At 38.8% G+C, this 27,703-nt stretch overlaps 2 protein-coding genes across 7 annotated transcripts in view; both read left to right on the plus strand.

Moving 5' to 3' along the window:
- EPRS1 (glutamyl-prolyl-tRNA synthetase 1) overlaps positions 1-16,986 on the plus strand; it is a 37,487-nt gene extending 20,501 nt beyond the window's left edge. For 2 of the 6 annotated variants that reach the window (XM_005482999.4, XM_005483000.4), the window contains 19 exons: positions 130-242; positions 812-929; positions 1,044-1,418; positions 2,279-2,509; positions 3,181-3,429; positions 4,008-4,238; positions 4,589-4,854; positions 5,861-5,912; positions 6,769-6,978; positions 7,110-7,182; positions 7,960-8,039; positions 8,364-8,465; positions 9,035-9,190; positions 9,379-9,576; positions 9,938-10,111; positions 12,374-12,534; positions 13,931-14,009; positions 16,261-16,325; positions 16,611-16,986. In XM_005482999.4, coding sequence (XP_005483056.2) covers positions 130-242; positions 812-929; positions 1,044-1,418; positions 2,279-2,509; positions 3,181-3,429; positions 4,008-4,238; positions 4,589-4,854; positions 5,861-5,912; positions 6,769-6,978; positions 7,110-7,182; positions 7,960-8,039; positions 8,364-8,465; positions 9,035-9,190; positions 9,379-9,576; positions 9,938-10,111; positions 12,374-12,534; positions 13,931-14,009; positions 16,261-16,325; positions 16,611-16,761 — 3,084 coding nt within the window. In that variant the 3' untranslated portion in view covers positions 16,762-16,986. The remainder of the gene's footprint in view (positions 1-129; positions 243-811; positions 930-1,043; positions 1,419-2,278; positions 2,510-3,180; positions 3,430-4,007; positions 4,239-4,588; positions 4,855-5,860; positions 5,913-6,768; positions 6,979-7,109; positions 7,183-7,959; positions 8,040-8,363; positions 8,466-9,034; positions 9,191-9,378; positions 9,577-9,937; positions 10,112-12,373; positions 12,535-13,930; positions 14,010-16,260; positions 16,326-16,610) is intronic. The other 4 variants (XM_005483001.4, XM_005483002.4, XM_014264395.3 and 1 more) reach the window with 2 other exon arrangements.
- Positions 16,987-17,143: 157 nt separating this feature from the next.
- LOC141728490 (calcium/manganese antiporter SLC30A10-like) lies at positions 17,144-25,648 on the plus strand. The gene has a single exon (XM_074537046.1). It carries the CDS (start codon positions 21,537-21,539, stop codon positions 21,987-21,989), a length of 453 nt encoding a protein of 150 aa, XP_074393147.1. The 5' UTR covers positions 17,144-21,536; the 3' UTR covers positions 21,990-25,648.
- Positions 25,649-27,703: the final 2,055 nt, after the last annotated feature.

The raw sequence follows: 27,703 nt of genomic DNA on the forward strand, positions 1-27,703 counted from the left end.
TATGTGTTCTGCTGTTATTGGAATTACATAACATTTTGACTCTTTGAAAAGGAGGAAATCACCACTATCCTTCTACCACTATTTCTTGCTGTTCCTTTGACGTGGACTGATTTCTTTTAATACTTACAGCAAGAAGAACTGATGCTGGGTGATCCATGTCTTAAGGAGTTAAAAAAAGGAGACATCATACAGCTTCAGAGGAGAGGGTTCTATATTTGTGATCAGCCCTATGAGCCAGTGAGGTAAGTTACCTGAGAATGGCCTAAACAGACTTCACAGAATTTGCTTTAGCTTGTTGTGTTTTAGTGTTTTCACACACACACATTGGTAAGAGTAATGTCATCTGCAAATATTTACTCATTACCATGATCTTTGTGAGGAATGTCTCTGTGGACTGGCATGGCTTTTATTTTTTTATTCTATTCCTGCCTCTTCAAACTGTCTTAAGCCAAGTATGTGGTACTTGAGGTCCAGCTAACCTGGATTTGGTAATGAGGTCATGGTTTTGTTGTGACTTGGAGTATAGAAATTAAATAGCGGTGCTACAGGATAAAACAGGCATTTTTCCAGTTAGGGTATGCACATGCTACTTAATTGTAACACTTTCTTAGCAAGCTATTGGGCGCATGTAAGAGGAATCATTGCAGATCCCCAGTTATGGAAATGTAGATAATTACAGCTGTATATCAGAGATAAACTTGCAGTTGTGTGAAAGCATCTTTTAGAAAGAGTGGCCCATTTGTTTCAATAAATGTTTCATATTTATCTTTTATTTCCTTTACTGTTGTGTTTTCTATAAATCTTTTTATAGTCCATACAGCTGTAAAGATGCCCCGTGTATTTTGATTTACATCCCCGATGGACACACTAAAGAAATGCCAACATCTGGGTCCAAAGAGAAGACCAAAGCTGAAACTGCAAAGAAAGAGGTAAACTAGTGGTTTAGGAAAGTACCATAAAATGTGTGTGTGTGTGTATACTATACACATCTCTTTCTGTACGAGATTACATGCTGAATACTTGGCTTTTTTTTTTTTTTTAAGGCAAGTTCAGCTGTAAAAGGAAAATCTGCTCCAGCTGTTGGTCATACCTCTACTCCAGCCTGTGCTGAGTCATCTGAAGGTCACTTGATCATCTACAGCAAGGTGGCTGCACAGGGTGATGTAGTTCGTGACTTGAAAGCTAAGAAGGCAGCAAAGGAAGATATTGATAAAGCTGTGAAACAACTGCTGGCCTTGAAGGCAGAATACAAGGAGAAGACAGGCCAGGAGTATAAGCCAGGAAATCCTCCAGTATCTGGAACTGCACAGTCATCAAAACCTGAGACCCCTGGTACCTTGGACAGTAAAGCCCTGTATGATAAAGTAGCAGAACAAGGAGAAGTGGTCCGAAAACTGAAAGCTGAGAAAGCATCTAAGGTGAGGATCAAAATAATCCTGTGGTTTTGTCTGAGTTTGCATAGCCCATTGTTCTCTCTCTGTGGAGGTGAATGGGTGCTTATGGATCCAGAGATTTTGTAGTAGTCATCATTTGGACTGGACTCTGTTCTGTCAAGACTTGTGTTTTCCAAAACTCATTTCTTCAGTTAGTTTTGTATGACCAAGTTTGTATTGGTGAATTCCCATATTTCTTGGGCTGGTGCTCTGAAACATGGACCAAATTTACCCAACAGCAAGAGTTGATTAACTATCCAAATCAAGTCCTTGGGATTTAAATGCCTTGGCAATTCTTCATTTCTTTAACTCAGTATGGTCAAATTATGTGACTTCACAGGATTGAATTGTTGCTGTTTAGACCTTGAAACAAAGCTCCAAAACCAGAAAGATCCGAATGCCACAGATGTTTTTGAGACTCTTCCTGTCTGTAACTGTACATAGCAAACATAGCTACTATTAGCTGTGTTATTTTTTTTCTTTTTAATGCAGCGCAAGAAGAGAAGGAAAATAACATAGTTTGCCCAGTGGTTAAATAATGTTGATAGTAGTAGTATCTTGATGGCACTATAAAATCGAAATAAATGAGAAAACTTAAATTAATTCATTGTTACAATTTTACTTAGGACAGTTAGGGTTGTACATCCCTTAAGAGGAGCTACTTTGTTAAAATAGGAAATTAGTAGAGAAAACTTCTCTGAATAACTCCACTAAGTACTTAAAAAACTGAATAGGTGCACATAAACTGCAGGTCTTTTAATGAAAGTATTTATGGTATTCTTGAGAATCTTATGTTTCTATATCTTTGTTCCTCCTTCTTTCTGTCCCTTCCTTTCTTCTTTCAGGATGAGATAGGTGCTGCTGTGGAAGTCCTTTTATCCCTAAAGGCAGAATACAAACGACAGACAGGCCAGGAGTACAAGCCTGGAAGCCCACCTGTGGCCTTTGTCCCTCCTCAGTGTTCTCCTGTTCCCACTCCTCCATCCCCATGTCCAGTAGACAGCAAGGCTCTGTACAGCAGAGTAGCTCACCAAGGAGATGTGGTCCGCAAGCTCAAATCGGAGAAAGCTTCAAAGGTGTTCTACCTGTGCATACTTCTGAGTGGAACAGTGTCTTCATTTTAGGCTAAAACCCAATGGCAGGTTTTGTGAAATTTGAGGAGCAGAATTTCTAAGCTAGTTCCATGAAGTGCTTTCCCAAATTCTCTTGAGCTGATGATATGGCTGGCTGCATGAGTTATGTGTTAGTGCATGGAAAATAAATAAGTTCTTTTTTAGTCATACAAGATAAGTGAAGCAGAATATAGGCAGTAACTCGAAAGAAGGGCTGTAACTTGGAGGCAGAATGGCAGCAATAAATTTGGGAATTACCTGATCATGACCAAAGAACCATTATTTATTCAGAGTCTGTATATTTGCTGCTGCTCTCCAGTGTGCAGCTCATGGACTGCTATAACTGGAGAGGACTAAGTCACCTAAATGGGAGGCTTTTATGGCACAGAAATCAGCCCTTACCTACACTACCTGATTTGGTCCTTTGGTATACGACTTGTAGGTATTCTGGCTAAAAAGTTTTACTACAGAACTTAGTAATAACAGCTTATACTCACAGGATAGCTCTAGAAGTTTTATTGCAACAGCTGTGTTAGTGCCATTCCAGTAATTTGTGTTATCTCAGCTATTGTGTTACACCTCTACCCTTATTTCTACCCTTATCTGCAACTGCTGTTTCTTCTCTCTTGCTTCAGGAACAAATAGATGAGGCTGTGAAAATTCTTTTAAACGTAAAAGCAGAATATAAACAAAAGACAGGTCAAGAGTACAAGCCTGGAAATCCACCCTCAACGCCTCCTTGTCTATCTTCCACTGCACTTCCATCTCCTGTCTGCTGCAGTAACTTGGCAAGCTGTAGCTTAGTGGATGGCAAAGCACTTTATGATACTGTAGCTGAGCAAGGGGAAGTGGTTCGCAGACTCAAGGCAGAGAAAGCTTCCAAGGTACAACGGGCGTTAGAGTGAGCAATTACAATTGTAATCACATTTGGCCACTGGGGGGAAATCTTTCACCAAGTAGTGATCAAGCCTCCCCTATGTCCAGGTCATGCATGCTCTGATAATGCCAAGCAGAACTGTTCTGGTGCTGGATACTTTCCTGACTCAGATATACAAAGTCAAACTTAACCTCTCATATCTAGGTGAATAGGCACGAGCATGGCAGATATTGACCCTGCAGAAGTGTTTAATGTATTTTACTATCCCTTGCTGTATTTTGGACGAGTGACTGTTCAACTATCCCGTGTGCTGCAGCAATAGCCAAACCTTTCCAAATGAGACAGATTCAGTGGTGGTTGTGGAAAAGAACACAAGACAAACCTGCAGCTTTTTAGGTGCTTCTGGGGGGCAGGGGGGTTTCTGCCTGTATTTCCACCTTGCAAAATTAGTTTTGGTGTTGGGTTGGTTTTGGGGGGCTTTTTTGTTGGTTGTTTAGGTTGGTTTCATAGCCTGGTAATCAATGCTTCTGGCCAGTTCTCTCTTTAATTCTCACCAGTAAATCTTGCTATTTGTCCTCTACACAGGATCAAGTAGACCAAGCAGTAAAACTCCTCCTTTCTCTGAAAGCTGACTACAAGGAAAAGACTGGGCAGGAGTACAAGCCAGGACAACCACTAGCAGCTCAGGGGACTTTGCCTCAGACATCAAACACGTTACCCAGTGGTCCAGACACTCCTGAAGCTAAAGCCCTGTTTAGCAAAGTAGCTCTTCAAGGAGATGAAGTTAGGAAATTAAAAGCAGAAAAAGCAGACAAGGTAATAACATATACACTGTAGTGTAGAAATGTAATATATGTATTTAAATCTATGTATTTAATCTTTGAAATTCAGTGTGATTATGGGAATTCAAAATGTAAAAAAATTTCCACCTTTAAAATAGGCAGCATTTGAATTCTGAGATCTGAAACATTCTTTTTAAATTAAATATGCTGTCAGGTATGATCCTATAAAATGTAAGCACATTAAAGTAAGTACTGGCTTATGCAGATTTTTCTGCCAAAGGTCAGTGAATGTCCATAAAGCCATATAGATTTTTTTTTTTTTTTTTATATAGAGCTATATTATTCCAGTGATTTCTCTATAATTTTCTACTTTTTTTCTTCAAGGAAAAGATAGATGTGGCTGTTAAAGAACTTCTTCAATTGAAGGCCCAGTATAAGTCTGTTGCAGGAGTTGACTATAAACCAGTGTCTGCTAGTGGTGTAGATGACAAAGACAAAAAGAAGAAAGAGAAGGAGAACAAGTCTGAAAAGCAGAGTAAGCAACAGAAGCATAATGATGGCCCCAAAAAAGAACCTTTGCAAGGACAGAGTGGGAATGAGCGCTCCTCAGATGGATCAGGAGAGGGCCAAGGCCCGAAGAAACAAACCAGGTAAAGATGCAATCTCTAATCTTATTGGATAGAACCATCAACTGTCTACCTCTGCTCAGATTTAGAGTGTGATACATTTCTCATTTCACTTGAAGGTGGGGACATTTGTAAAATAACTGTATTGATTTTCATCTTCAGGATTGAGCCAAAAGCAAGTTACCAAAGTTTACTTAGTGTCAGTTGTGCCTCAGCATCCTGTATTGTTACTGTCACTGGGAATTTTTTGTGCTTATTATTTGCTTCTGTAAATATGCTGCTGTGTCTTGCTGAAAGTTTAGAGGTCTTTTTACAGCATGTATTATGCATCACTATGTATTTACTGTTTCATATACATAAACAATATATTAGAGACAAGAGATGTGGTTATTTTGTATAGAAATAATGCCAGACAAAATGCATTTCCCTCCTTGAAAACCTCTCTGTTTGTAGAGATGTAAAACCTTTACTGTTGTGTTCTATCATTTGAATCTGGTGAGTTTAACCTTCTTTAGAATCCTGTAGGTTTTTTGGTTGTCCTTATTTTGAGGTAGGGTCAGTTTGCTGTCTCAAACAGTGTGACTGACCATTCACATGAATGGTGAATTGAGTTGCAGGTCTTTCCTGAAATTTTAGCTACTGGCTAGGTAGGAAATGTTTAAAATAAAGAGTAAAACAGCTTACACACAGGTTTGGTTAATCTTAGGTTCTTACTGGACTGCTTACTGGTAGTTGGGTTTTTTAATGTGTTGCTGTGAGGTTCTTTGATACAGCCATAGTGAGAATTGGAAGTATTCAAACCATACTAAATAATTGGAACTGTTCATTAAATATTTAATATTAATATTCTTGTTAGCATAAGGAAATACTAGCAACTCCCACCAGCCAAAACTTAGCCTTTTGATGTAAAACTAAAACATTCTCTTCCACCTTATTATTCCATACCTCCTGCCCCAAAAGAGAAGAGAAAGAAAAGGGTTAGGATAAGTTTCTTGGCTAAATGCTGAATGGTTCTTTTGTCATACCATAGGCTGGGTCTAGAAGCTAAAAAAGAAGAAAATCTTTCAGAGTGGTTCTCTCAGGTAAGTGCACATCAGTTTGATTTGATTGTTTCATTTTGTTATAAATCAATTTGTGTTTGGGATTTGCATCTTTCTGTTTGAGTTTCTTTTTTTTTTTTTCATTACAATGCAAAGTATTTGCTCTTTTCTATGTCTTATGTTATCATGGTCTTAAATAGAAATGCCTTGGAGTGAAGACCTGAATAAATTTATTAAGCTGTAAAAAGGGTGAGTGTTAACCACCCAACCTTATTAAATATAATACATATGGTTTCCTTGTTTCATACCTGAATTCCTCTTTTGTTAAGAGTAAAAAACTTAGTTGAAATTACAGGAATTTCACAGACTTGAAAGTTTTATTTCAGCTCCAGGTGATGCATAACAGAAGCGAATATCTGTTGATACTTAACAATTTTGCTGGCTTGTGAGATTGAAAACAAGCCAGGTTGAGATGATTAGTTTTGATTAGTCTTGTTATGAGAGACTGCAAGTAGCTCTCAGTGGTGTACATTTCCTGTCAGTAGTATAATTTTTGCCTGTACTCCAAGAAATAAAAGTCTCTTCTGACATGAGCTAGAGACATTTCTTACACAAGTGCAGGTTTTTTTGTTCCTGGAAAGCAGCTATAGTCTCTTACTTGGGTTCATGAAATTCAGTTTTAGTTAAGTGTTTACAGTATTCAGACCTATTATTAAGCTTAGTGTTCCTGGTTAACCTTCTCTAGGTAACACAAATTACCCTAAATTATATCTTAGCTGCTAACAATTTGAGCGGTTTTAAGTAGGAGATTCTCTTGAGTTGCATGACACACACTTGAATTACTGAATGTTCTCTGTGCACAAACTGAAACTTCAGCCTCTGATTAATCTTTTGCAAGGTGATCACAAAATCAGAGATGATTGAATACTACGATGTCAGTGGCTGTTACATTCTTCGTCCTTGGGCTCATGCTATTTGGGAAGCCATCAAAGACTTCTTTGATGCAGAGATCAAGAAACTTGGAGTGGAAAACTGCTACTTCCCCATGTTTGTGTCCCAGGCTGCCTTAGAGACAGAGAAGTCTCATATTGCTGACTTTGCTCCTGAGGTACACTTCAACATTTCATTTTAATCTGACTGTAAGAAAACCCAACCACCTAGACTGCAGCTGGGTATAAAGTAAGTTTGGGGTTAGAGGATATTTTCCCAAACTTGTTTTTTATTTTCTCCTTTTTTTAGGTTGCTTGGGTCACAAGATCTGGGAAAACAGAACTGGCTGAACCAATTGCTATACGTCCCACAAGTGAAACAGGTGAGTCTCTTTTCATGTAGTTTGGCTGTAAACTTATGTGTGAAGTTCTGTGTAGAGTGTAGCTGGTAGACAGAAGAGTCCTTTCTGAAAAGTGGAAGCCCCCATTTTTCAGAATGTTTTCTGTAACTCCTTTGGAAAAGTTCTTAATCTTGTTGCTGCTCATAGCAAATCCACATTATATGTTCTTTAAATAGACATTTTTAGGAAATGCATACTTTTTCAGGATTTTTTTTTGTTACTATCCCGAAGACTGACTTCCTTTGTCTGGAAACACATTTGATTATTTGGTTTATATTGTTTATAAGAAATTTTTTTCAACTCATAATTCACTTCAGTTTTGCATGTGTTTTGACTGTAACTGGTCCTCTGAGTAATTTAAACAAGCATTTTAAGACCTAAGGCTGGATGAGTTTTTAATTGAGTCAGGTGTAGCATAGCATCCTGAAATCTTGAGGTCAGGGAGTTCCTATTTGTGAGCCCAGGTGTATTTCCCATACTGTAAGCCAGCAATTCAAGCCCAGTGTCATTAAATAATAAGCTTTGGATTGTACTTTGACCAGCAGCAACCAAGCTCTATTGCAGAGACTTGGGATGAAGTGGAAGTACTCTGATGAAAATATTATGTATTAAGACAAAAAAAAAATCTGTGTTAAAGGAACTGAAACATGAAAGCATGATTCTCACAGCAGAGAATGTTAAGCTTATATGTAGCAAAAGGAAAAGTTTGACATAAATGTCTTTATTGTGTGGAGACTCAAAGCTGCTTTCTTTTTACAGTAATGTATCCTTCCTATGCAAAGTGGGTGCAGTCACACAGGGATCTTCCTATCAAGCTTAATCAGTGGTGCAGTGTTGTGGTATGTGTACACAATTCCTGAGTACCTCTTCTTATCACAAGTGCAGTGTAGGACAGTTATTCTCTGTGGGCTTGGCATGATCATAATGATCACAGCACATATTTCAAAGCAAAATTGTTACCGTGGTTTATAGGATATGTTTTTCTCAGTGTTTCTAATAAAACATTCTTTATCAATGTATGTGGTTGATTGTATTAAGTAGAAATATGACTAGTTGGCTTTTTTATCTTTATTGAAGGTTTTCTCATACTTGCTTATAAACATTATTTGTAAGAATAATTTGACACTTCAGGGTGTTAATTTTGTTTGCTTCTGCCCCTCCAGCGCTGGGAGTTCAAACATCCCCAGCCTTTCCTTCGCACTCGTGAGTTCCTTTGGCAGGAGGGTCACACAGCATTTGCCACATATGAAGAGGCAGCAGAGGAGGTAAAAACAAATGCACTGGTGCTTCTCCTTTCAGGAAGTTACCTTACTCCACAGCAACACAAACAAATCTTTGTACTGAGATCTCAAGGATATATCTTTTTTTTGAGTGCCCTCGTGAAAAATGCCAAGTTTATTAGAACCCATTTTTTTCTCAGATGTAACTCATTTCTGGTGCTTCATTCTCTACAAACAATATGGGGAATTTGAAGAGTGTGATATATAGTGCGTGCTTACCTTAAATAATTTTTTCTTAAAAATACTTAAAAATCAGTTTTCCTTAAAAATTTAAATAATGCATCCACTTGTTTATGGCCAGAAGTTTTAAAACTTTCTTTGTCCAGTTTTAAAACTTTTTTCCTTGTTTTCTGTCATGACTTGTAGTTGTTGCTTTTTGACTCAGGGAAAATAACATCTAAAGGTTGAAGTAATTGAAAAAAATCTTAGTTTCTAAACATAGTTTTGAGAAAGTGTTAAATCTTGGAGATTTCAGACTCTGTCACATAAAAATATTTCAAGATTTAACAAATGCTAAATACTGAGTAATTCTGAAGATCGTTTGTTTCTCATAGGTGCTGCAGATACTTGATCTCTATGCTCGGGTGTATGAGGATCTCTTGGCAATACCTGTTGTGAAAGGAAGAAAGACAGAGAAGGAGAAGTTTGCTGGGGGGGATTATACAACCACTTTAGAGGCATTTATATCTGCCAGTGGAAGAGCTATCCAGGTATTTACTTAATAATAATAATAATAATAATAATAATAATAATAATAATAATAATAATAATAATAATAATCTATAATATAATAATATAATATTTTTCTCATTAAATATAGGAAGATTAAATATTTAAACTGATGCTTGATAGACTTAACTTTCCATTGAATAGAATTTTCTGTGTGCATCTATTTCAGGGAGCAACATCACATCATTTAGGGCAGAATTTCTCAAAGATGTTTGAAATTGTGTTTGAAGACCCCAAGAAGCCAGGAGAAAAACAGTTTGCTTATCAGAATTCCTGGGGCATTACCACTCGGACTATTGGCGTAATGACAATGATTCATGGAGATAACATGGGATTGGTACTCCCACCTCGTGTAGCCTGTATTCAGGTGTGTAAAAATGCCTTAAACTGCTTTAGTTTCCTTTCTTGTCTTGGAATTCATAAGTGTTTCATGTCAGGCAGCTGGAAGACTTAATATAAGATGGAGCTGTCTAGTTAGAGAGTAGCTGTGTGAAGTTTATACAAGTCATTAGGATACTTGTGGTGAACCAGTCCCCTTTGATATTTCATCCATTTGAAGTAATGTTACGTGTGCCATTAGTATGAAAAGTGAAATGTGTCCTTCATTTCTGAGAGCATGAAGGAAATTACTGGGACAGAGGGCCACAATATTGGTTTCAAGTTTTTTATAACTATGAGCTAATTTTTTTTTTTTTGTAGCAGAAAGTACATGTCCTGTTCTATTGCAGGTTGTAATTATTCCCTGTGGTATCACAAACTCCCTTTCTGAAGAGGACAGAGAGGTTCTGTTGAAGAAATGCAATGAATATCGTAGCAGGCTGCTTGCTGTCAGCATCCGTGTCCGGGCTGATTTAAGAGACAACTACTCACCTGGCTGGAAGTTCAACCACTGGGAACTAAAGGTACTTTTCTTTCCAGGAGGGGTTTTGAAGCCTATGTGAGGGGAATATATGGGGTATGCTATGTGTGCCCTCTGTTCTGAAAGCAGATGTGTTCTGTAAATCAAAATCTGCTGCCTGATAATCAGTGATCGCTTTAGTGAATAAATGAAGGAAAAGTGTTTTCACAGACTTGTTCTGTTTGCTAGGATTTGCATGTCATTAGGGATTTTTAAACCTCCAGGGCTCTACTTATATACCTAGAAATTTAAATTAGGAGCATAAATTACTTGCATTTTTAGAAATGTGTACTAATACTTCAGTGTGTCCTGACTCACAGCAGAGCCTTCTGTGCATACAGCAGAACAGAGAAGATAAACCTGCAGTGTCAGAAAAGAAAGGAGCAATTTTTTTGTTTCAATATTACCATGTTCCCCTCATATAGCACTTGAGAGGAACAATTCTGCTTCCTCTAATATAAGAGGCTTTTATAAAACAGAAATAGTGAGCAGAATAAAACAGTGGTAATAATGGTAGTTAAAAATTGAATAACGTGTTGAGTGTTGGTTTGGAATCTTATTTTTATTCTGAATGTAAAATCAGTTTCAATATGTTAATCTTCCAAGTAACCTGAAAGAAGTCACCCAGTTTGTTCAAAATTCCTGTTGTCTCAAGGTTCTCTTCCCTTTGTGTAACCTTTTTTTTAATGGACCTCTAGTACTGTGAAGCTATGTTGGAAAACTTTCTAAATAAAATTAGGTTTTTCAAGGAGGCACACAGCACAGGGTAAACTTGATGTTTTTCACAAAATCTACTAATGTGTCCAGTATAATACCTAAACTGCAACTTCAGGATCACTGCAGGAACAAAACACTCCTTTTATTGAGTGTATAAGGAATTTTGTAGGGTAAAAAATACAAAGGTGCTGGAATAAGAAGTAAAAGAATTAACTGAAAATATTTTGCCTTATGCACTTGTTTCTGTAGCAGACTTCTGATGTTACTTCCTAAAAGAACCAAGTCAGTGGTACTTCTTTTGTATTGTCTGGTACTAGTTCCACTGCTTTCTTGGGAAATCTTCCTAAGGGACCATGAACTATTCTTTCACTTAGTAATATTACAAATAGAAGTACTGGATACTCCCTTCCAAGTTTTTATTGTGGAAACAATGCTTTGTGGCATAAACTAGAATGTTCAGTTTGAATTGCTTGTTAAAAACAGTTTTGAGTAGCTCTTTATGTATTAGATAGTAGATGTAGTAGAAGATAGTTCATTGATGAGATGGATTTTACTGTATTATTCACCTTTTTAGCACAATTAAGGTAGTGGAGGCAGAGGGAGTGTAGGGAATCACTTGGAAGCTGTGAACCTGAGGAGATTCCACAGTACACAGTGCATAGAAAGCTTGGTACAGGTTTTGATTCTCCTGATCATCTTTTGAACACTGTGGAGTGGTTTTAGCTTATAAACCTACTGATTCAATTTCCTTGAGGGAGAGGGGGGGAACAGTCCTCCCAAATGTATTTTTATTCACTCTTTTCATTTCCTGTGGAAGAATGTGTACCCTCTGGGATACAGGTTGGGATGTAGAGAAAATAAAATTACGTGGTAGACTCTTAACTGACTCTTTTCAGTAACATGGAAAATCTTTTTGCCTGATGGTATAAGGGGGATGAGAAATTACATCTTACCACCAAAGTTTATCAACTTTGATATTATAAACTTTGATGAACTCTGAATTACTTGAAATTACTTACTTTGCTAAAACAATTAGCTGTTCGTAGTCAAATATTCAATGCAATTAATGTTGATATTAGGGCTGTAATTAGCAGAACTTTTGCTGTTTGCTGTTAAAACAAAACCTGTTGAATGCTGTTGAAAGCATTCTTTGAAAACAGAATTAAATGTGTTATTGGGTGAACTAGAACATTATAATTAGTGTGGAAGTCTTAATTGTTCAGACTTAAAAAATCTGATTTGCAGTATGTGGGATAACTTAGTGCAGTTTCAGCAGTGCTTTAGTATTACTTGCATGCTGGCACTGATGCAGTCTCCAAGCTAGCGAAGCCGGGTAGAATGCACAAGTGAAGAGAGTGTGGGTGGGAAGGACAGAAATTCATTAAAGCTTTGGAATATATTGTGATTTTTTTTCCAAAGAAACTTAAATATATCAAGTGGGTCTATACTAAGACTGGACTTTAAAACAAACAAAAAGCCACAGAGAGACAATGAACTATTGTGAGAATTCCTTCTTCATCCTAACTACAAATTCTTTTTTTCCACAAAGGGTGTCCCAGTCAGAGTTGAAGTGGGACCACGAGACATGAAGAGCCAACAGTTTGTAGCTGTGAGAAGAGACACAGGGCAGAAGCTGACATTGTCTGAACATGAAGCAGAAGAGAAACTTAAACAGATCTTGGAGGAGATCCATGCAAACCTTTACAGCAGGTAAACTAAGAGTTACAGCAAATGGCTCTGCTAATCACAGATGCCCTTCATTTGTCAGAAGAACTTCTCACATTAATGGTTTATCTGTGGAGAAGGACAGGTTAGGCTCATCTTCCTGTTTGTGTTGTATAATGTTCTACCTCTTAAACTCCTTCACATTCAGCAATATGAGCTGCCTGTTGTTCTTAAGAAACAGAAGGTAAAAGGTTGTGAACTTACTTTAAAAAATACATCCATGACTTCACATGTATTATTAATAAATAGATACACCATAAACACACCATAAATAGGTGTGACCCATTGGTCATTATGTGACCAATGACCTTAACAGTGCCCAAGGAAGGGCAGCAGAGCTGGTGAAGGGTGTAGAGCACAAATCCTGTGAAGAGAGGCTGAGGCAGTGGAAGGGTGTTTCTTCTGGAGATAAGGAAGCTCAGGGGGGACCTTATCACTCTCTACAACTACCTGGAATGAGGAGTAGTCAGGTGAGAGTTGGTCTCTTCTTCCTGGTAACATGTGACAGAATAAGAAGAAATGATCTCAGGGTGAGCCAGGGGAGGTTTAGATTGGGCATTGGAAAAAATTTATTCACTGCAGCTTTGGTGAAGCATTGAAACAGGCTGCCCAGCACAGTCATGGAATACTCATCCATGGAAGTGTTCAGAAAACATATAAGTAAATGTGCTTCTGGACCTGGTTTAGTGGTGGGCCTGGCAGTGTTGGTTTAGTGGATGGACTCGATCTTAGAGGTCTTTTCTGGCCTAAATAATTCTATGATCCTGTGTACAGGACTCCTTTGTGAAAGATGCTTTTGGTGCAGAATTTTGAAGGACACAAAGCTGTCCAAGTAACTTCAGTAGCTGAAGTTCTGTATCCAGAAGTGTATTTTAAGACCCTATTGTCCTTCACAGGATTGCTTTCTTGTAAGCAATCAAATACTTTTGAAACTATTTTTTGCCCTTATTGCAAATACCAAAATCCCTCACAGGTCTTCACTGCAGATCGTTGCTCGTAAGTCCACTGAGAAGAACAGGATGTTGACATGGCACTGTGGCAGATGAGCTTTTCTATTTCCTTCTCTGGTGATAAAAATTGTTTACAGGCAGAATATTTTTACCTAGTTCAAAAGCATCTTGTGATTTAGATTTAGAAGATAATTTTAAAAGCAAAATACACATCTATGGTATTTATTTCTGTCTGCTTCAGGTCAGTGTTTAACTGATGGGCACAACAGTGCGAATGAGCACAGTGAAATGTGTGGCAACTCATCAGCAATTAATCAAAATTTTACCTCCTTGAGGATCAGTAGTAGAAAGACATCTGAAAACTCAGCTCATTGGGCCAGTGAGTTTATGTGAATAAATCTGCCCTGACTGAATTTTTTTCCTTTTCTTAGAGCATCTGAGGACCTAAAAAGTCATATGGTGGTGGCCAGTAATATGGAGGACTTTCAAAAAGAGCTTGATTCAGGAAAGGTAAGGGGATTTACCACTTCTATTCTTACGCTTCACACCCTTTTTATCCATTAAAAGTAATGGCTTTATCAGAGTATGCTTGTAAGAGAGAGTATTGTAAACATTTCATTCAGGTTACAATAACCTCACTGTCATTCTAATGCAGTGACAAAACACTTACTAAGTCTCATATAAGTGTCCAGGTAAGAGTTTAAAGTACAAGCTTTTTACGTCAAGGAAGTTTTACCTTTATGACCTGAGTAGAAGCCATTGAGTTCGTTAAGAATTACTGCAAGTCAGTAACTTCCTTGGATTTATAGTAAAAATAATCCATCATGTGGATGAGTGAGCTCTACTGAAGTAAACATCTGTGAAAAGGTACTGAAGTTTAGATGAGAGATTAAGTCTTCAGCACAGAATTGAGCTGCTGTTTCTTTTACAAAGAACTGGTGAGAGAAATTTTTAACCCTTAAATTCTGTCACAGATCAGATTGTTTATGTGTTTGGATTAGTGCGTTCAAGAGATAGGATCCCCAACATTAGTTAGTAAGGTTGTGTATTTTATAGAGAGAGATCAGGGGGTTGTGTACCAATTAGATCCGCTTTGAAAATTTCCTGATGAAAAATGTTCAAGTGCCAAGAATCTATAAATATTCTGTTAAACTTCAAAATAATTTAAAGTTATTCCTGGTTAAGTTTGACCTTCCATTATACTATTTTATTTTATTTCTATTGCACTTAAATTCAATTTGGAACAATATTTAAAGGAATAATTATGAACTTCAGAGGAGGGACTGATTTAGCAATGTCCAGCACTCACTGTTGTGTGCAGCTAGATTCTAGATATGACAAAGAGAATTAAGCTGTTTTTATAATGCTTAGAATTCTAATGTAATCTAAATGTAGTTAAGCTTGGAAATGTGAACAAATAATTATATATTCCATGTCGGCCACTTCCACTGTTTTGGTACTTAGGTTATATGAATTTATTATGAGCTTCATATCTGAATTGAAAAAAAATTGAAAAAATCTGCCATTTGGTGTTTGTTTCACTCTCTACCTATATTTGTTGTATTAACATAATTTTATAGCATATGTATTCAGAATTACTGGAAAGTGCGCTCTATTAGCACTGACTGCTGTTTAAGACGAAAATTTTTAAGATTAAATAAGTGTTCCTGTTTAATTCCTGCTGCTGTTTTTCCCTTAATGGAATTGCAGACTCTTAGCTCTTTAAAAATGTGGACTGTTTTTCATTTCACTAACGAAAGATTAATGCAAGAACAGTGTAGTAGAGTGGTAATAGTTCCTTTTTTCAGTTACAAGAAAGTGAAGCTGTAAAGTGAAGTCTACTAAAGGCCAGTTAATGACAAATTGAGAATTTTGCAGTAAGAATGTAAATTAGGTGAAAGAAAGATGCACTGAATAAACCTTATTCACAGTTTGGATAGAATTAAAATGAATGAAGGCTGAATTTAGTAGCTGAGGTTGCCCTCAGCTATCAGCATTTCATTATGGTTCAAATGTTTGTGGGGGGTGTCTTTTTAACAATAATGCTACCTCTAGGTAGCAAACTGAATTTTCTCTGTGAAAGTCCATTAAAAATAAAAAAAAAAAGTAAAATGGAATATGAAACTAGGGGCAAGAGATCTGCTCCAATAGCTAAGAGTAGTACAGAGAGGAGTGTGTGACATTATTATTTCAGCCTTACTCTCTCAATTTTCTTCAGTTAAGCTAAGTGAAGGGAAGAGCAGGAAGCTGCACACCCACCCCCATGCCCCTCCAGAGAAATGTGCTGTTGGCAGTTCTGTTTTCTTAAAATAATGTATGCTCAGAAAAAATGAAAATTCATAGTAATGGAATTAAAATGGGAACTTTTTTAGGGCACTGTCTTACAGTGTATAAAGTGAGCATTTGCTCAGTAGTTTGAAAATTTTAAACTTTTCCTGAAAAACAGAACATTTGATAAAAAAGAGTGTTTATACTTTGCACAGAAGAAATATGTACTTAGTTAAAAAAAAAAAAGATGTAAATTTAAATGATGCTTTGGGTTTGTGTAGGATTTTCCGTACTGCACTGTGGAGGGATGACTGTGCTTATCTATTGCTCTGATGAAGAAGAGCTATTAAAATCCAATAGTAACAATTGGAACTTTTCCCAGTTTGAGATCTGTGTATGAGATCTGAAGGTTTAGGAATCTTTCAGAGACAAAGATGATTTTCTACATGTTTAACTGTTGGATTTTTCCTCTCCCCTCCTCTCCTCCCTTCAGATTGTACAAATCCCTTTCTGTGGGGAAATTGAGTGCGAGGATTGGATCAAGAAGACCACTGCCAGGTAAAATATAACTGAGGGTATATACCAAGATCAAAATCAAAATGGTTTGAATACAAAACAGATATGCAAGATGCCTTTGGGTATAACACTTATGTACAGACTCCTGCTGTCCTACATAATTCAGTATATTTACTTCCTTAGCTCTGGAACTTTGAGAATAATTAATGCAGTTTTAAGATTTATGTATAAATCACTTATGTAAAAAAAACACTTTATTGCACTTTTATTTTTAATAGAAATATTTATTTATGAATATATTTATTTATTAATATCCTTTTGTTTCAGGGATCAAGATCTTGAGCCTGGTGCTCCATCCATGGGAGCAAAAAGCCTCTGCATACCCTTCCAGCCACTCTGTGAGCTCCAGCCTGGAGCAAGATGTGTGTGTGGCAAAAACCCTGCCAAGTTCTACACCCTCTTTGGTCGTAGTTACTAAATCACTAATGAAAGAACCTTCTCCTTTATCTGTGAATTGAACTTTTTTTAACAAGACTGAAATAGCCCCTTAAACTTCAATCAGTTTTGTGACCTTTTTAAATAATTCAGAGACAAAGCCATAGACCATAACCTGGCTCCCCAATGGTCAGTCTTAGGCTAGCAGTAATTCACAGACTTTTCTGTAAACATCTCCAATAAAATAAAGATGTATTGTGAGCTGTAACATGCTGTGATGGGTTTTTTCTGTGTTGCCCAGTAGGGAGGAATAGGTATCCTTTGCTCATGTCTTTTTTTCTGGTTTGGTGCATGTATTTCCTTGTACATTGAGAAAATGCTTGAAAGGTTGCAGAGAATGTGATAAAAACTACAATACACTTCAGCGTGCTGACATTACTTTCTAGATAAAACATCTGCTTTTTATTTTGCTTTCAAATTTTTCAGTAGAGACTTGCTGCAAAAGAGACTTACTGTAGGAATAGTAATTACTACCTTTAGAAAACTTGTCTCTGAAGCCAGGTCTTTCAAGGAATATTTTCATAAAAACATAAAATCATAAATGGCTTGGAAGGGGCCTTAAAGATCATCTTGCTCCAACTCCCCTACTGTGACAGGGAACCTTCCACTAGACCAGGTTGCTCTGATCCCCATCCAGCCTGGCCTTGAACACTTCCAGGCATGGAACATCCACACCTTCCCTGCACAGCATGTTCCAATGCCTCACCACACACTCAGTCAAGAGTTCCCTCCTAGTATCTCACCTGAACCTGCTGACTTTCAAAAGCCATTCCCCCTTATGCTATCACTGCCTGCCTTTGTAAGCCCCTCTACAGGTTTCCTGTAGGCTCCATCTGGGACTGGAAGGTGCTCTAAGGTCTCCCTGAAGCCTTCTCTGCTCCAGGCTGAGCAATCCCAACTCTCAGCCTGTATGCACAGGAGAGGTGCCCCATACCTCTGGGTCTCTCTATCACCCTTCTCTGCACACATTCCAATAGCTGTACACTGTTCTTGTGTTGGTGGCCCCAGAGCTGGACACAGCACGCTGGGTGGGGTCTCATGAGAGCAGAGGTAGATGGAAAGAATCACCTCCCACATTTTCACCCCCTTCTAAAGCAAGGTTGAAAGATTAAATAACACCTTGTAGTAAGGTGCAGGTGGTGGCCATTTCTTGCAGATATTTTGCCAAGCTCTGTTTTACTTATTTTGCAAACTGGCCTTTTAATGGCTGTCTGACAGTGATACTGGAATGAGTAATGCAAAGGCAGTCTGAAGATAAGTTCAGTGCATGTTTCATAAAACCTTTTTTGCTTTTCCTACACTTACCAAGTGTTGCTCTAGCAGAGGAGGCTGGATGTTACAGAGTTGCAAAATCATTTTAAAAATAGCATCACTTCCACTCTGAGCACAAGATTGGCTTTAAAAAATAAAGAGGCAGCCCTGGCACAAAACAGTGGTTAGATGACACACACTTGGTTTACTTTTTTTCCTCCTGTATGTTTGAATGCTGTCTCCATGAACACCTTTCCCTGGAAAGAGTATAGTGAAAACTTGGTCATTAAAAAGGTGGACCTGTAAGATCCTCCCCAAACTCTTCCTGGCCCAACACTACGTGGTTGCCTGTTTCCAAAAACCTGGTTTTATGAAGCAGCCATGGTCTAAAGCATGCAGGAGACTTAGAGTGCTATTGCCGGATCTCTGTTTTTCAAAGACATGCACAATATTTGCTTTTCCCCAGATTCCTGTGGTCAGCCTTCCTAGTCAAAATTTTGAATGTTAAAATTTGAACCTGGCCTGTCTGATTTAAGATCGTGTGCCTTGTGCCTCAGTTTTTCCACAGAAAAGCACAGAAATTTTAAAATATTTTAGATCAGCTTTCTCAGAGTGCTTGAAACTTGGAAATTCTCTGTAATATTCTTTGGATTATGAGTAGTCCTGAAGGGTTTGCTTCAATTGCATCTTAAAATCATCAATCTTGCATTAGTGTAGGTATTTTCTGAGGTGTAGTAATGGGTAAAGGATTCAGGGAAGGATTTGTCTGTGCATGCATTTATCTTTGGATACAGTTGGCAAAGCAGATGAGTGGCCCGAAGGTCTGTGTCCTGGTGTGCTGGCTCTAATGCTGGCCGGGGTTGTGCTTTGGGAAGGAGAGTGAGCAATAACGCCAGAGTGATGTTTTCACAGCCTGAAATGGTTGGTGACTAAGAGTAGCCTGGAGAGGGATGTCTCAGGGTATGAGGCAGGAATGTGCCCAGATTTTTTGGCGGAACAAACCAGATTTTTAAGAAGAGATGAGCACTTACAGTTCCCACTGAAATGTTCTTCAACACCCATATTTTAAAAATCGAATGTGGAAGCACATAGTAACTCATTACAAAGGAAAGGCAAAACTAAATGCATCCTCTGACCTTATCAGTTTGAACAAACAGCCAACCTTCAAACAGTTGACTGCATCAAACCTTCGAGTAAACATGTTGACACAATATTCTTAGAAATGAGTTGCTCTGAGCTGACAAATGGGTTTGTTTGAAGACAGATTTCACAGAAGGCCAGCTTTTTCCTTTTTTTTTTTTTCTTTTTTACCCCCCCTCTTACTTTTCCTGAACATATTTCTTCCTGGTCATAAAAAGGCTTGAAGGATCTGAAATATTGATACCTCAGATGCAGATCGCCCTGTGATGATCTTCCAAAATGAGGGTAATATTTGCCTGGGAGAGATAACATCCATGTCAGCTATCCTTTTGCCAAAAGCACAATCTGAGCATTATAGAAAAAACTTTTAGACCCCGAGTAGATTCTGTCTGTAAGAAAAATAGGTATATGAAATTGGAATAATACACTGCTGTTGATTAAATGATACTGCTTTGTGTTTTTAATAGAATTGCAAAATTTTTGGTGCTCTTTAGTTCTTATGTACTGATAAATTTGAGTTAAATTGTAAAGGGGGTGTAACGGAAGTGCCTTCACATCATGGTAGCAGCTCCTTATTGGAAACAGAGCACAGGTGAACATTTTAGCTCTGCTGCAGAGGGAGTGCTTCATTTATCTCGTTTTGGTAATCAGAACCTTGTGTAAGGCAGGACTTTTGAGACCACTGAAGCTTGACCTTCCTCTGTACCCACTGAAAGGAGAATAACTTGAAAAAAACTCTGTAGTTCAGGTAATAAAATAAGTAGTTAAACATCACTTTAATACAAGAAGGAAAAAAAACTGCTGTGGAAATAGCTGGGATGGAAGTGGTGACACAGTGGTGTGAGAAGATGAAAAGGAAGATAAGTAAGTGCCAGTTTTCAATGTTGTAATTAGTTCTAGAAATCCACCCTTCCAGGCTTAATGGTGTTCTTAAAATGGCAGGAGGAGGGGAACCCTTGAGTCGCAGCTGCAGTGCGTAGATAGGCAAATGACCAAATGTTAAAAATTACATATGTTGGCAGGAGAGGCTTCTAACAAACTGGACTTTGAACATAAATATTTTGATTGTTGAAACCCTGTGAGCAAAAATCCAGATGAAAAGTGGGGATGGGTGTTTGTTTTTAACCTAAAGTTAAGTCACCTTGGGAATCCTAAGGTCAGCAGGGACAATTGGTCAGCTCAGGTTATCAATATTATCTTATCTCTCCATGGCTGTACTGCATGTAATTCATGTAATTTCCTTCTGTCCTACTTCATAACTAACTGTGTGCATATATGCACACAAATGGGCATTTTAAACAAAAAGCTGGATCATAAATTTTTCAAGGAAAACACCTTGGCAGGCCCATACTGCCTGGTGTGCCATTAGTGGTAGTTGGTGAGTTTGTGTTAATATGAGAGGACACTCAGAGCTCAACAGGTACTGCAATGAGTAACAAAAAATGTTACTGCTTTAGGATCTATTTTCTAGAAATGGCACAAAGTGCAAGCTAGGACGTCAGCAGCTTGAACTTCTCATTGTGCTTTCCCCAACTCTGACTTCTACATGCAAGCATATAAGAATTGTTCTGAGATTTTGAGACAGGTTTTCAAAATGGGAAAAAACCAATATGCTTTGGGTTTATTGTTAAGCCTCATCTTCCATGTCTACTGGCAGTTTGTTTAGAAAATGGCCTCCAAAATTTCTCCATATACATGAGCAATGTTAAAATGTGCTAAGAGTACAAGAAGTTGTTGAATAGTTGTTGTATTACATTGCTAAAATGGAAGATTGGTGCAGTTGTCTTGGAAGATTGTTCTATGGACAACATCTTCAGTAAGTCTCACAAAGAGTTCATGTCTATTGTGCTCTTAAAAATCATGTCCGCCCAACATGGATTTCAAATGTCTTTTTGCACAGGTGTACAGTAAGACTTTTTCAGGACTAAAATTACTGGCAACAGAAATGGCAGGAACAGACATGAGAGGAGAGTTTTATGCAAAAGAGAGGTCTTTTCTAACCACTTAAAATTCTGAGCCACCTTCTTATGCTCTCCTGTCTGGGCCTTACTCAGTTTTTCAGGACACTGTGTGGAGTACAAGTGCTGGTGCTCCCATTAGTCTTCCTAGGTTTATTTTTGGTTTTGTAGGAAAAAATGCCTCCTGAGGGTGGGACACTTCCAGGACTGGAGCTCTCACAGTGTCTTCACATGACAAATCTCACCGAGCTGCCCTTTAAACGGATTTATTGTTTTACTGCCTCCTATAAAAGTGGCTCCCAGGCGTGAGCAGCACTGACAGCTGAAGGGCAGGATCGCGGGCAGGGCGCTCTCCCCGCTCTGCGCTGTCTCCGCAGATCCCAGGAGCCAAGGGCAGGGAGCCGCAGGAATGGGTCGCTACTCGGGCCGCAGCAGCCGCCTCATCCTCATGTGCATGCTGAGCCTCGCCATTTTCGCCGTTGAGATCTCGGTCGCCTACGTGGGCAATTCTCTCTCCTTGGCCTCAGATGCCTTTGCTGTTCTCTCCCACTTGATCTCCATGATCATCGGGCTGGTCGGCGTCCGCTTCAGCCGCGTCAAGTGGCACAAGGCCAGCACGTTCGGCTTCAGCCGGGCAGACGTGCTGGGGGCTTTCGGCAACTCCGTCTTTGCCACTGCGCTCATGTTCAGCATCTTCGTGGAGGCTATCAAGAGGTTTATCAACCCTCAGAAGACTGAGAAAGCACTGCTCGTCCTCATTATTGGGGTTTCAGGTCTGTTCTTCAACATGTTGAACTACGTTATCTTCATGGAGTGCTGCTATTGTCATGCGGTCCCCAGGGACACCGAAACAGGTAAATAACCCCAGGTGGCTGCTCTGCTCCTGGCACTTCTGCTTGGTTATAGGGACTATTTATTGCTTCTCCGGGATGGGCAATGAAAATGTAGTTTTCTTCACTCTTGTTAGCAAGGGTGACGGATTTTATGCCTGAATCTGTGCATGTTTCCAGCTGTTGCCACAGGTGTTTATCAGTAACTAATGGGCAAGCATTTTAAGTGTTGTCTTTCCAAAGCGTACAGTGATCTGCAAGGGAAATTTCCTCCCTAATCCACTGGCTGGCCAAACACAGACAAAGCATGCTACCACCCCAAGGAGATACTTGTTATAAAATACCTAATCCTGAAATACCAGTCATCCCCAATCTCCACTCCTCAATATTTTAGTAGTTCTTCTGTAACTTTTATCAGAGATGTGGTTATCTTTAGAGCAGTGTTCACTGTTTGCAGGAGACAAAAGAACAGTAAGTGCAAAAGGAGAGTCTCACGCCTTCTTGTTTAGGGAATATGTTGTGAAAATGTTTGGATGCTGGCTGAAAAGTCCTGTGACTACAGTGCCGAGTACTCTTTACTGATGTTTGTTAACCCATGCTTGGGAGAGCATGCAGAGGAGAAACAGGCATACCTAGCAACAGAAAGATTTTGCAGGACTTTCTCTTCAGTGCATAGAGTTTTTGCCTTTCAGTTTATTTTTCTTAGCATAGGATTTTAAAAGTTCTGCATTTGGGAGGAGAGATGGGGGCTAATATTTTTATTCCTGGAGAAACTCTCTCACTTCATTTGATGGAAGATACATGTGAGCTCTTTTTCTCTCTTGGAATGTTTTTATATACACATGCAAATGTATTTCTTAAAACTAGGAATATTTCAGTTGAGATAGGAGCCAAATATTTGCAAAATGTTAACTGGATGGGCTTGGGGGGAAGCTGGGAGCCTGGCTGAAAAAGCAGCTGCTCTTACGTACTGCTCTAGGTGAGGTAAGGTAAGTTCTGTGTTTGACTTTCAGGCCGAACAGGGCTTTGGAACTAGAAATTAAAAATTTGTTAGCTTGTGTTATAGTGCTTAATGTGTTTTCTGGTGGACTTTTAAATTGGAAAATATTTCTGTTTATTATTAAAGGTATCTTCAGATCATATTAAAGCTTTAACTTCATTGCAGCTTAACATTAAAGCCAGATGCATAACTGATTTTGGTGCCTGCTTGTTTATATGCCCACCTGTTTAAAATTGAAGCTTCTCTTACTCTAAATTTCTGGTGATATGTAATTTTCTGGGGGATTTGGTTGGCTTTTGTGCTGGGAACTGTCAGCAGTTCATGACAAAGTCTCTATTTATGATGACTGATTTGAAATTGTGCTTCTGAGTGAAGTCAGGGAGGAGGAACACATCAGCACTTACTAAGGAATTAATGAAATTGATGGCAATTGTGCAGCTAATGATGATCTCACTGAATTTCTAGGATCCTGCTCCTAATAACTTTCTGGGACAACACATCCATCCCAATAGACTCATGTCCAAAGACCTCGCAATTCGACTTTGTTTTCAACTGAATTTAAGTTGCATGAGCCAGGGATGAATTTTGTACTATCCCATAAATATAGTGTGTAGATTTGCTGGTAGTTTTGCTTCTCTGTTTCTGGTACAGTGAAACTTCTCTGCTTCCAGTAGTGCCTACAGGCAAGATAATGCTGTTTTTTACAATAGAGGAAACACTCTTCTTCTGAACTTCATTTTGTAATTCACACTTAGGTAAAATTCCACATTTATTTCTTCTAATCCTCTTTATATTCAACCTGAGTATATTCAACCACATTTATTTCCTCTAATCCTCTTTATATTCAATCCTCTTTATATTCAGTGAAATCCCTGAGTGGGATTTTATTACATTTCTTTCAAAAGAAAGAACATATAGCTGTAGTCTGAAAAGTATACTTGCATGTTTCACATATATTTCAAGGATATATTAAAAATCATGAAAAAAGAGGAATTCCATCCCTCTGCCTCTTGTCATCTTGCATATGAAGAAAATATGCTCTTTCCTGGACCAGTAAGCACCACTAGCAGAAATTCAAGCAGATGGACACGGTCTCTGAGTGCTGCTGGTGCTGTCCAGCTTTCCATAGGCAGCACCTTTGGAGACACCTGGACAGGCTCCTGACATCAGTGATGGTTTGCTGGAAGGTAAAGGTTTGCAGAGTAGCTCTCTACCTCTTAAGCTTTCTAGGGAAAGAGAACAATTGCCTTCACATTTCTTTTCCCCAGGCAGGGAATGGATTTAAACCACCTTCTCTCTTGTTTGCACCACTTTGAAAAACACCAAAGCAAAAATTAAAGAGAACAGATCCATCCTGTGGTGCTGACCTGTGTGTGCTGAGGGCAATGGGGGCATCTGAAGCCACTGAAGCAAATTCTTCCATGTGTATTAGTGCCACAGTTAATCACCACAGGGAGCAGTTCATCTCGGTGCTCTGTTGCAAGGCCGACCATTAGGGATGGAACAATTAGCTGGTGGGTTTCCTGGACGCTGCTGACAGCAGGGGCAGAGTGAGATGTGTCTGTAATGAGCCCAGTGGACTCTGAGGGAGGTGTTTACAGGTGACAGCTCCGCTCTCCATTTTTTCCCTTGTTCTACAGCTGTACTCCTCATTTAATTCATTGCAACATCCACTCCCCAAGTTCTCATCTTAGTATGAATATTCTTGTTGAGCGAGAATAAATGTGTTTTCTCCAAGTTACCAACCCTGCTTACCCAGACAGAGCCAATTTCCTCTGTCATGCATTTTCTAGGTTTGTTTTGCTTCTCACCCCTAACTCTTCAATCCCTCACCCTTCATTTTTCTGAGTTTTGCTACCCTTTTGCTCTGTGTCCTATTCCCTAAGTCTTCATCTACTGCCATTCCCCTTTCTCTGTTTCTCTCTCACAGCTGTTCAAATTACAGCTGTCTAGCTGTAAACACCTCTCTCTTCCCCCCAGGCTGAATTCAGGTCTCTCTGTCCTCTAGGTCCATCCTTGTGCATCCTTGCACTTGATTCAGACAAATGCAGTTCCCCACACCAAGTCAGGACTAGGAGGAGAGATCAGCAAGAGAGCAGGGAGGACATGCCCCTGTTCTTTCTCTTGGTGCTGGCCCAGACCAGCCACTACAGCTATAAAAGCATTTCTATACTCTCTGAAGGAAGTGCTGTGTAGAGGAGTTTGAGGCAGCTGGGCCATCAGCAAAGGGCATCACAGACTAGTTAGTACTTTGGCTTAAAATCTTGGAAATTCTTGTTAAAACACTGAAATGTTAAATCTTCCCTGAGAAACTTTTCCCAGAAATTGAAATTCACCGAAGACTTTTCTTGCTCTTGCTGTTGCTGTTGGAAATGACAGAGCACCTTCAACTAGGGCTTTCTGACAATTTTGAGGTCTTGTACCTTACGCAGAGAGTTTTGGCGCAAAATGGAGAACATGGCTGAATAGCAAACAGAAGAAAATAAAAACATCATGCTCTCATAATAAATACCAGACAATTTTAATGCTGGCCATACACCTTACAATCACTTGTGAAAATACAGAAGCCTGTTTTACTGCACACAGAGACCTAATTACTCCTGTCCGTGTAGGTCAGTGCAATTGTCTCTTCAGCTCATTTATACACAGTTATAAAATGTTAGAAGAAGCACAGTTTGAAAAGAACCACATTAGTCTGATCATAGTAATTCTCTTTTGTTTGTCTTGAGAAAATAAATAAAGGTTTAACATGGAGAAAACATTTGTTCTGTTGTCTTGTGATCTGTACAGGAAGGTGGGGAGGGAAGTAGGAAATAAAGATGTCACCCAGCCCAACTCACTTGACAATGAGCCACCCATAAATTGTCCCAGACTGGGAAAAACATCTCTCATCTTCTCGTGAGGCACTTCATGGTCTTTGCACGGCTCACTAAATAAAACATGTTCTATATTAGCAGCCAAGTGCCTTTTGCTTTTAATGTCCCTGTTTGAGCAATTTAGCAGGTATGTGAGCTTTTGGTGTGGCATCACTGCTGGGTCTTGATTCTCCTCTTTCAGTGTGTGCCAGCAGCCTGCCTCTCAGATAAGATCTGGAAAGTAAGCTAGCAGTCACATAAAAGAAAAACATACCTTCTTTCTCCTTATGGACCTATGCAGAGTGAGTTTCTTTATTCTGAGGCTTGCTGAGAGGTAGATCTTTTTTCCAGGCTTTGTATGTATGAGACACATGAGGGCAGATGTGTGAATGAAGAGAGGCACTTTACTGGTGGGTGATTTGGGAAGATTTTGTTGCTGTAATATTCTGGACTAAATATTCACATCTGCTGATGAAACATGCTGATCCCAGGGGAAGTGAGAACATTTATAGAACAAAATAAGTGAATTAATGGCTGCTTAATCTGTATCTTAATGTCACAGACCTTCCCAGGGGAGACCTGGTGAGCTAAAACGTGCAGGTATCAAAAAACAATTGTATTTGTAGCTGTGCTCTCTGATTCAACAATTGCAAAAATGTATCCTGCAGGTGGCAAGAATGGCCTGGGAATTAAAATTCCAGAACAAAGGATTTCAATTTCTTAGGTTGTCAGCCTGAAGAATTTAATGATGACCTAATTTAACCCCATTTAAAAGAGAAAAATAAGTTCCCTGGTTGGAATAGCTTTCTTTCTCACGTGCACTGCTGAAAGCACGACAGACTTTGCCAGGTGATGATGACTCAGAGACACTTTTAAGGAATTAGAAGGAAGGAACCCTGAGTGTAACACCTGTAACAACAAACCTCTGGCTTACTCTGCTTTTCACACCTGAAAAGCCTAAAATCCTTTCCTCAAGATCAGCATTGTTCTGTGCTTCCTCTCTTTTGAGTGTATAATCAACAGGTTGATTTTATTTTTCCCTGAAGGATTTTTCCAATCCTTCAGTAAACCCTTCACAGCAATTCATCCCCGCTGCATTCTTACAGATGATTGCAGAATGCACAGCACCAGAGTTTGCCAGAGGACAGCTCCGTCACTCAGCGCATACTCATCCTCAGGGTTTATGTTGCCTCTGTAGTGCACTGTGACATCCAACTCCTAAATATTATGCATAAATGAAGGAATGGATGCTTTATGCATTTATTTCCATAAATCCCAGAGATGTTAATGTGTTGGCATGCAGGTAAACAGAGCCTACTGTAACAAAATATTTAGATTTTATGGCTTTGCTGGATGTAGTCCTCTCAAAAGGCATAAAAAGGCCAAAGGAGAGTCTCAAGGTATTTTTAAGTGTTTATCAAATGTTTAAGACTGAACACAAATTTATCTGAAGATCTTTAGTTTAATAGTGTAGCAAATAGTCCTCATCAAAATTTTCCAAAGCTTTTCTGAGCAGCCACTGAAAAGGTAACCTGATTTGTGTTATGTTCAGTGGAGCTCTAATACAAAGTGTTTAAAAAGAAAAGAGAAGAGACTGTGAAATTTTACTTAGCAACGTCCTTCTCTAAATTTTCTTCACAATTTTGAGTGCTCTTCAAAGAGAATTCAGAAGATAATCTGAGGGTTAGTTGTCAAAGAGAAAATTGTGGATAGAAGCAAGTAAAAGCAAATATTTTAGAGCTACATTGTGTCCAAAATGGAAAGTGCAGAATGAAAAAGTGAAGTCCTTGGATAAAGCAAGCAAAGCATCCCTGGATGGTTTATGCAACAAGATAAAGGTGAGATTAAACTCTCTGAACCTAGATTCCAACAGTGCTAGTGCTGCTGAACT

Source organism: Zonotrichia albicollis, chromosome 3 (genome assembly GCF_047830755.1).
Source record: "Zonotrichia albicollis isolate bZonAlb1 chromosome 3, bZonAlb1.hap1, whole genome shotgun sequence".
Lineage (NCBI taxonomy): Eukaryota > Metazoa > Chordata > Aves > Passeriformes > Passerellidae > Zonotrichia > Zonotrichia albicollis.